The following is a 10614-nucleotide window of genomic DNA, read 5'->3' on the forward strand; positions in this document are numbered from 1 at the left end:
AATTAGGGTACTTGGAGCCTAATCCCTGCAGCACTTGAAAACAAACTTTATTATAGTGTGCTATTAGTATATACTGTTCACTTCTTGTTTAAACTATAAGAACATATATTTCCAATGTATTTTTCTGACGCTAATTTTGGTACTTCTCAGAAATATACTTAAGTGTACTTGACTTGTACTAGAAAGAAAAAGCTGAGTTTATTTGGCCTATACATGTTCATTTAAAAGTATAATTACATATTCTAATAATTATACTTGCTTTGTCTCTGTTTTTGCTTTGTTTATACCCCGATTTAATATTTTTCACATAATATTGCATACTTCTCGGTTTCAGAGATGAATTTTTCTGAGTATAAATATGCTCAGTAATAACTCCAGCTTAGTCAAACACCAATATGCCAACTACACTTGAAGTATAACTTTTATATTTATTGAAGTATAAACTACTAGTTAAATGAGTGCACTAACAGAGCGCTTGCAGTATAACATAGCAAAACTACTCATTAACTAAGAGTACATATGTCAGACATCTTGTTGTGGTCTTTTTGGTTAACTAGTCAGACTTGCAATCCAAAGGTTGCAGGTTTGAGTCCCAGTAGAAAACCTTTTCTATTAAGTAGCAGTAGAAAATGCTGGTGAGGTGTGTGTGTGTTGTGTGTGTGTGTTCTTCACCATCTGTGCACCTGAATGGCATAAACGAAGAACCCAAATTCTGGGAATTCTAAAAAATTCACAAACTAATTACTTAAAGAATTACAGAGGTAAGCTACTAGTGTACTGATCGGTTCACTTGCAGTACAAATGGATCTTAACTGTTGACTGCACCTAAGGTTACTACTGTTACACTTATAGTGTAAAAAAGATAGCCAATTTAGTAGGGCTGCACAATTAATAGAAAAACAATTGAGATCTCGATTCGACACCCCACACGATCTTAATCCAGCATCTCTATGATTTAGCCAATTATATTTTCAAGTTTGTAAAAACCATAAAGTAGGTCGCACAAGTCTTCACATTGTTTTATATACTTTGCTCAGCAAAATGGACACCTCCAAATGTTGTTAAAAGAGTCACACAGAGTACTGTAATTATAAAGGCATAATTTAACTACAAATGACATTTCTGTCTTAATGTAATGGTGTTTTCGCAAGCGCGAAATCACAAGTGAGCTGTATTTTTACTACAGAGAGGATGCGTGCACCTTTTAACAATGTCCACTTAAGTGAACAGAACCTGCATGGGCTGTGAATAAAAGGTAATAAAGTTGTAAATATGTTCAGTTTGTTGAACAGAGCGATCATTTGGGAGCCGCACGTGATGTATGGTTAGCATGTATTTGTGTATGTTTTTCTTCAGAGTGATGGCAGCCATTACATGAGCCGCACTCAGCAGTGAAAGTGAAACCAAAACTGCGCACCTCATTGAAACGATCATATCGCATTTTGGAGTTAAGATTACGGCAAGCATTTGAGTTTTTTTTTTACTTTCATAGTGAACAAAAAGTGTGCATGAGAATAAATGTTTAACAGTGTCAGTATAACTACACTAGCCTATATAACGTTGAATATAATGCATGAGGAAATCTGATGACAAATGTCTCATTATGTATATGTATATTTTAGTGAAAAAAGGAATCTAATAATGTTGTCAATGACAGATTGTGAGCAAAAAAAAAAAAAAAATTCTCAAACATAATGATTCAAATTCAGATTTATGAATAGTTGTATTCTGATGCCATGATTTTACTGTGCATTAACGACCTGGACATATTTAAAGTTTACCATACCAAAGTTTAAAGTTTAAACCATTCTAAGGCTATACAAAAGTTAGCATTTTAACCAACAGTAAACCTACACATGGGCCTAATATTATTGTTTAACCATATGTTTGAGAAATGCCAATAATAATAGCCTACTCATTTTAACCTTTATTTTACGTAATCATAAGAAAATCGTGGACTTTATTTCTTTATTTTATAAAAAATTGTGATTCTCCTTTTAGTCAGAATCACGCAGCCCTACAATTTAGTCCCAAGTGGTATTCTAGTAGCACACTTACCAGTATACTAATAGTACACTGATGTTATTATATTAAAAAACGAAGTATACTTAAACATATAAATCATTACATAAATATAGTATAGAGTACTATTTTTGGTAAGGGCAGTGGCCTTCCAGAAACCATTTTGGAAAGCCCTGATTTAGTTAAAATTTATTCATATTTTAAATAGGGTATTTGAGTCGATTTCATTAAGGTTGACATTTTTATTAGATTTCAGTTTGTTTTGGGTCAATTAGGCTTTATTTGTAGTCATTTTAATGCCTGATGTTTTATTAATTAGATGGCAAAGCAACATATTTGCATTTGTGTGAGTTTCTTGTATAAAATATTTTATTTTCACATTTTCCGTTAATAAAAATTTACTATAAAATGTAACATCAACAACACCTTGCTGATTAGGGCTGCGTAATATATTGTTTCAGCATCGATATTGCAATGCGTGCATTCGCAATAGTCACATCGCAAAACATGCAATGTTAAGTATGAATTATAGTTAGTCAGGAGTTACAGAATTGTATTTAATGAAGTACCGAATTTATACAATTTATGCCAAAAAAAAAATGTTTTGTCTTGTTTTTAGTCCAATTCTAGTTCTAAGGTAAAACTCTTAATTTTGGCTTATTTCTTCTTAAGTTGAAAGCAAAACAATATTTTACATTGATATTTAAGATCAAAGAAATATCACATATTTTAACTAATAACAAGACAAATCAAAGTAGGAAGAGCATTTTTTGACTGTGATTATTCAATTTCTGTACCTGACTCCCTAGAAAACTAGTGCTATTCAAACTATCTAGTGAAACTGTAATCATATCACAATATATATCGCAGAAAAATAAAATATTGTAATATCATTTTTTTCCAATATCGTGCAGCACTACTGCTGATGTTGATAAAAATGCAAAAATTAGTATGATTTTAGTGTGGCCAATGCACATGGCAATGTGACACCAGAATACAAGTATTCATAAACTGATTTATGTTAGACCCATATTTTTGCACTGGCTACATATAAATATGCCCTTGTTTTACTAGTAAACTACTCACTCAGGTTTTGTCATTCAAGCATTTGAACATCCGTGTTTACTACAGCATTACATTATAAATCTGTCACCACATACAACTGCTGAGTCTCTTCAAAAGAAGTGCTGGGCTTATTATTTGTATGACACGTTTATGACCCTTTTTTGGACGGGTCTTTTAATCTCTAGGGGAATGGTGAGGGACAGAAATCATCTATCAGGTTTCCTGAAAACTAAGTCTTTTACAAACCGTAAGCCACAAAACAAGCCGACCAATGAGAAGAATAACATTATTTTAAATGCATAGGGAGAGTCTATGCTTTATGGAGTGGGCGGAGCTAAAGGTTTATTTTGCAGCACTTTGCTCTCTGGTGTAGTTTTCAGCACAGCACCTTGGGTAATGTAGTTGTTCTGCACGAAACTCTCAATTCTTCTTTCATAATGTTGAATTTATGTACAACATTAGCATATAAGCAATTTTCCATATGAAGAAATGACATGGATTTCATCTCACATTCAGAACCTCAATGTTGCTCTCTACAGTTTAAATCAGCCTCTGAACACCTATCGGATGCACTGTTAGGTAAACAAACAATGGCCTGTAAAGCCTTAGTGACACCAAACAAAACCCTAGGTCAATTCTAAGGTGGTGCAAACTGACAAGGAAAAAAGTAAATGTGGTTTTGTTTTTATTTCTTGCTCACTTTAAGATTCCATATGGTTATTATCAGTGTGCTCTGATTAGCGAGAACTTTCTGAAACGATAATACCCTTGCGCATGATTCGAACTTGATGACTCTGTGACATCAGAGAAACAATCGTGTTTATTTTAAGCCTCGAGCCTAAGCAGGCCTAGGTGGGTGTGTCCCTAATGGCCCTGATCACATGACAGATATGCAGACGCTTCCTCAAAGCCAGTATGCTTGTCATGTCATCGGTAATCAACCTGCTGCAGTTTTGGATAAGCAGGTTTGGGGTCGAGCTGCCGAGTCCTGCACAGTGGAGATCGGTCTGCTATGTGTGTCACTTGCATAACCTTTCATAAGTACAGAAATCTTCAGACTTCCTCGTCTCACTGTAAATGTGTAATATTTTTGGAATGAACAAAAGAGGCAAATTAACAGATTAATTCCGCTGAAGATCTGCCCGACTGTCATGCCCTCTGAGCACATTTCATGCAATTTGTGTTCTGTTCGCACAGGTCTGGATTTGACTAGGTGAGGAGAGATAGCAGGAAACATGATGGAACATGAATGCGAAGAGGAGAATTTTCCAATGTTCAGTATCAGATATTGCATTATTGTGAAGGGTTTAAAACTGTGAGCTGCAACAAACTAACGATTGTGCAGAAAAATGATTGTATATGCTAATTTAGGTTCTTTAAAACTGATTTAATTTGGTTTTTTGCTCTTTACTGAAGGAAGTGCATGCCATTGTAATTCCCAGAAGAAGATGCATGCTGTAAATATTATTTCGCGCATTCCTTACTCAACACTGAATATTTTTAAATGCCAAAGCTGCTCAAATTTGATTTATTTGCAGGATATTGGCATTGTTTCTCCTTTTTTTCTTTTGAAAACTATTACAAATCTGTTAATTAAACTCACAGTGGAAAAAAAACTGAAAGGGATAGTTCATACAAAAATGAAAATTCTGCCATTTTCTTCCAAACCAGTTTGAGTTTTTTCTCATTGAAAACAAAAGAGGATATTGTGAAGAATGCTGGAAATGTGTAACCAGTGACATCTATAGTATGAACAACAAATACTAATTGGAATCAATAGTTACAGGTTTCCAACATTTTGCAAAATATCTTATTTTGCATTCAATAGAACAATACAAAGATTACCCAAACTGGTTTGGAACATATTTTTCTAATCTATTTCATAAAAATAAACTGAAAATGTGCTACTAACTACAAGTTATCCACTGGACAAGGCTGAACTAAAAGTAAAAGTAAAATAAATGAACCTCTAAAAGTACCTAAAAGTACTATTTACAAGAGAACAACTAAAGAGAGAAAAACATGAATACCACTTATAAACAATACAATATAAAAGCTAATTCAGAAATATTAATAGTATATACAGTTCAAGTCAGAATAATTAGCCCCTATGTTTTCCCCCAATTTTTGTTTAACAGAGATTTTTTCAGCACATTTCTAAACATAATAAATGTTAAATATAATATAAATATAATAAATGCAAACATAATATGGGTTTTAAAAACCCATTTCTGATAACTGATTTATTTTATCGTTGCTATGATGACAGCACATAAAATATGACTAGATCCATTTCAAAACACTTCGATGCAGCTTAAAGTGACATTTAAAGGCTTAGCTAGGTTAATTAAGTTAACTAAGCAGGTTAGGGTAATTAGGCAAGTTACAGTATAATGATTGTTTGTTCTGTAGACTATAAAAAAACTGCTTAAAAGAGATAATAATTTTGAGCTAAAATGGCATTTAAAAAAGTAAAAACTGCTTTTATTCTAGCCAAAATAAAACAAATAAAACTTTCTTCAGAAGAACAAAAACTATCAGACAAACTGTGAAAAATTACTTGCTCTGTTAAACATTATTTGGGAAATATTTTAAAAAGAAAATAAATTTAAAGTGGATTTAATAATTCTTATTTCAACTGTAGATAATACTAAAACAGTTTAGATGTTGTTCTTGTTGTAGAATTTAAATGGAAATTTAATGAAAAAAAAAACTAATAAATTGCAACAATGTTGCTTAGGACATCCAATCCAACATTTAATAAGTAATTTCTAAAGTAATGATATTAATTTTAAAAATATTTGCATGCTATATTCATCACTGTACTATAATAAAAGTTACTTAATATTTAAGAACTAAGCAAAAACACAAGATTTTAAGTCATATCTTTTCCAGTCCCAATTTGAACATTACACGAACATCGCATTCACCATTATTATCCAGAAGCATTGACCATTTCGGTGGTCTTGATGGCTTACCTGGAATAGGGGCTGCTTGAGAAGTTTTTGGAAAAGCATAAACTGGCCCTCTGCTGCATTCCACTGACATTCCCAAAGCCCTGGCTCCTGCTCCAACCATCTCCTGAAGAGGTCAGAGGGGTGTACATGTTAAAGTCCGGCTTCTGATCTTTCTGCAGACCGACGACAGCTGTGGGCGAGCTGTTCCCAAAGAGGAAGCTCTGTCCGCTTGAAGTGGTGACCCCGCATATGTTAATGGGGGTGCTGTGGAGCCCTCCTTGACAATAGCTCGCACCGGTGTTCTCCTGTTTGATGACCCCTGGGGTGCACAGCTGGATTATAGAGTCTTTCTCCACCTTTATATTGGGCAAGATGCTGGTGTTGGCTGTGCTGAGGCTGGAAGAAGCTGTGCCATTGAGCGTGTTGCTCCCGGAAACCGCAGCCTTCGAGTCCCTGTCTAAATTTGTCGGCAGCTCTGAAAGGAGAGCATCTTCACCTATGGTGGAGAGAAACGCATCGTCAGCAACGTAGAAGTCTGATGGCGATCCATCCAGCTCAAAGTCCTGCAGGAGGTCCAGAGTGTTGTCACTAAAGAGCTTATGATTGCCAACATCAACATCTTTCCCAATGTGTCCAAAGGAATCTTGGTCAAGGTCCATATCGCCTTTAATCATGGGAGAAAAGTCCTCTGTTTTTAAGGGGAAAAGATTGGGATCGACTCCACCAATCAGGGAATCCATTGAGGGAGAGGGGTTGTTAAGGTCTGCAATGCTGGCCTCCAGACCTGAAAGACTGTCACCCAAAGTGAAGGGGACCAAGGTCTGCTGTTGCAGGGCCCTCTGCTCCTTCCCAAGCAGTTTGAGTTCGGAATCGTCGCCAAAGATGGAGGACACCGAGCTGGTGTGCTCCTCCAGAGTGGGCGAATTGCTCAGGCCATTGGGAATGTCCCCAGAAACTGGCTGCATCATTGGACCGGCTTGAGGAACCATAGATGTAGGGGCCACAGACATGGTGCTTTGTATTCTTCTTGGTAATATCCCCTCAGTTGCTCGTTTGTTGTAATCCAATGTATTTAAACGCTCATCTCGCTTTTTGCCATTCTCCAGTCCTCCTTGATCCATTTTGCATTACTGTGGTAAAACACAACACAACATTGCTGAAAAACACAGTTAACCGAAAGTAATAAACATGATTAAAGAGATAAAGACAGACAAAAATGCAAAAACTAAAACTAACGTTCCTTCCCTCAGGTCATCTACCCGACTCTCTGCAAACTATTTGGAAATTTAAACATATCCTGGCTGTTTTGTTTTTTGATTATTTTCTCTCTGCTAGATTTGAATATTCACACTCACAGCTATAAAATACAGATTTCTACAGATATGTGATGTACTAAAACCTTAACCAAGACATAATTCTTTCATAATTCTTTTCCATTTATTCATAAAATAAAGTTTTATTCCAGAAAAAAAACACAATTGTTGTAGTTTCATAACTACAAATGAACCGTTTTGCTGCACTAACCAGGTTAGCAGTTGTATTAGTGCTAAAACTGTGCTTACTGAATACAAACGGTAATCAAAACTCCCATAAATATGGTTACTTCAATAAAACCACAGTTCATTTTAATGTAGTATAACTTTTACAGTATTTAAATAAACAAATAAAAATGCCATACAAAAGATACGTTTAGAGAGGATAGATGAATGGTGGATGGAAAAATGGATAAGAAAAACTTCTAATGTTTCTCACTTTAATACTCTATTCATTGACTTTACAAAGCAGTACAACCTGTAGCTACATCAAATTTTGCCAAATGCACAAAATATGAATTAACATGGGGACATGTTGAACTATTTTGCATTCGCTTCACATACACTGCAACTATCCCTATGACAAAATACTATAGGAATTTATAGTAAACACTAAAGTGTTTTCGAACTATAGTATACTAAAGTACTTGAATTATTCTATGGTGAAAATTATATTCCTATTACAGTTTATATCTATTACAATTTATTAGTTCAGTAAAGAGTGATACAGTATGCTTTAACAGGTATTAACGATAATATAATACAATATTGTATACAATTTACTACAGTATAATTAAAACACCATTACTTTAACTATAATTTACTGTAGTATTTTGTCATGTGGGATGAATGAATTTTAACTTGCAACGAGTTATTAGCGTTTAAATGAATTAAATTAAAAGCAAAACCACTCTTGTCACATATACGTAGTTCAGCAAACAGCTTGCGCACTTTATACTGGAGTTGTTCTCATAAGCTCCTCATAAAATTGCATAGTCTTCACCCTTATCAACAGTTTTTTTTTTCAAACATCGTTATACGATGCTACATGCGAGGCTTTGATGTATCTTATATCTCTATTAATATTCAAATAAAAGGATAAAAATACAAATGTGCAGCAAGTCTCGCGCCCTCGCCTCGCACGCTCACGCGCATAGCAGCAGCAGCCAACATGAGCGCGGATCGGTGACACGCACTGAGGCCTACTCACTCCCTCTGCTAATCCACCGCAGACAGACGAATCAATCATTTCACGTTTAAACCATGAACCCATAAATAACTTGCAGTAACTGCGCAACAGTCGAATGCACATTAATCGCCCTAATAGCACGTTATTAAGCATTTAACCGCAATCTAGAAAAACAAGTCGCGAGTTCAGTTTACAAACGTCAGTTACCGATCTGAAACTAGTTGCAATACTTTTACGCCATCGATGCAGATTTTGGTCTCCAAGTGCACGGGGAGCAGGAAACGTCGATTTTAAGGTCGAAAGAGAATACGTACCTTTTGATATTTACGTTCCTGTTTTGATTTGTTGCATCATCTGACATTGTTTTGCTGAGCGATTAGCAACAACATGAAAGCCTTCGCCGCAGTCTGAGGTCGTTTCTGACGAGCAAGAAAAATCGCAAACTGCGTAATGTAGATTGCACTTCAGATCGCGTCCAGCGTTTTTAGTCCGAATTCATAACACCATCTGGGTAATCCAGGCGATTTGCTCGTTTTCGGCCATGAGAAAAGAGGCGTGCCACAAAACCCTAAACCATAAAAACATTCAAAATGGAGATTACAGTAGAAAGGTCCGCGGCGACCCTGTTTACAACATGCAGTGCGACCTATTGGCAGTACAGAGTTATTGCATCTCGCTTCCTATTACAGTGACTTCATTGGGTGAGAGAGTGTGATCTGGGTCTGAGTCGGTGATATCACCATAAAAACAAATCACACAGCCTCCTCTCTCTCTCTCTCTCTCTCTCTCTCTCTCTCTCTCTCTCTCTCTCTCTCTCTCTCTCTCTGCTTTTATTATGCATTTCCCTTGTACATACATTTAGAAAGTTTTTCAAAAACTTTTATTTGTAATTTGAAATAGGATTATTCGTTCATGCATCAATGATCATTATGAAAATCAAAAGTAAAAAATGGCTATACTATGGTTTATATTTCAAACAAATTGCAATTACTTTGTTGCTTTGTGTTTATTATTTTGACAGAATGCATAAAACCAAACTGTCTTTGTTAGAATTTCCCTTTTTTGTTTGTTGCATTATCTATAGCCTATCAAACTGTTGTTGTTGTTGTTGTTGTTGTTGTTGTTGTTGTTTTGACTATTTGAATTATTGAATTAATGCTGGTTTTGTAAGTAAACAACGCATGGTTTGCGTCACCCTACATTTCTGTAAAATGTGAACAAACCAAAATGTTGGGTTTAAAGTGGGATCAAATATTTAACATTATTCCATTATACATTTATGAGTGTGTAAAACGCAAGGAAATGTTAACATTTAAATCTTTTAAAACCTCCGGAGCTCAGAATGTAATGTTTGTTTCAAAGAATTTAGCTTATGCATTGTTACAACAATCAGTTTATACAAGATATGGTCAAACCCACCTGAAAATTCTTTGAAATACACTTCCGGTCAGAAGTTTGGGGTCAGTAGGATTTTTAAATGTTTTAAAATATGCTTCTCACTCACCAAGGACACATTTATTAAATAAAAAATACAGTACAAACATTAAAATTGTGAAGTGTTCTTGCACTATAAAAGAACTGTTCAAAAGTACTTTATAATTTAATTTAATAATTAATTCCAGTGATTTTAAAGATGAATTTTCAGTTTTATAACTCCAGTTCTCAGAGTCATATGATCCTTTAGAAATCATCTAATATTAATTATTACAGTTCTTAATATTATTAATAGTAATAGTAATAAAAGCAACAATGACTGGAGTAATACTTCCATTTCAAACTACATCCACTAAGCATTTATTAAATCTTTTAATAAATATTTAACAATAAAATTTTTTTTGTATTTAATAAATGCCATCTTGATGAACAGAATCATTTTCTTAAAAAAAAAAAAAAGAAAAAAAGTACAAAATCTGACCCCAAACTTTTGACCAGTAATGTACATAGTGGACACAACTTGTTGACATTTTACTCAAATGTAGAGTTAAACAAACCAGCGTTGTTTAGAGTGTTTGTTCTTTAAAGATAAATTTTGAGTGTGTATGGAGGTTTTCAGTAATGGGTTGCTGCT

General features: G+C 34.7%; 1 protein-coding gene across 1 annotated transcript in view; it reads right to left on the reverse strand.

Annotated features, from left to right (window-relative positions):
• Positions 1-9214, reverse strand: part of nr3c1 (nuclear receptor subfamily 3, group C, member 1 (glucocorticoid receptor)) — a 54209-nt gene extending 44995 nt beyond the window's left edge. The window contains exons 1-2 of the mRNA NM_001020711.3: positions 8861-9214; positions 6066-7174 (exon numbers count right to left, since the gene is read on the reverse strand). Coding sequence (NP_001018547.2) covers positions 6066-7165 — 1100 coding nt within the window. The 5' untranslated portion in view covers positions 7166-7174; positions 8861-9214. The remainder of the gene's footprint in view (positions 1-6065; positions 7175-8860) is intronic.
• Between the last annotated feature and the right edge of the window lie 1400 nt (positions 9215-10614).

This window comes from Danio rerio, chromosome 14, assembly GCF_049306965.1.
Source record: "Danio rerio strain Tuebingen ecotype United States chromosome 14, GRCz12tu, whole genome shotgun sequence".
Classification (NCBI taxonomy): Eukaryota; Metazoa; Chordata; class Actinopteri; order Cypriniformes; family Danionidae; genus Danio; species Danio rerio.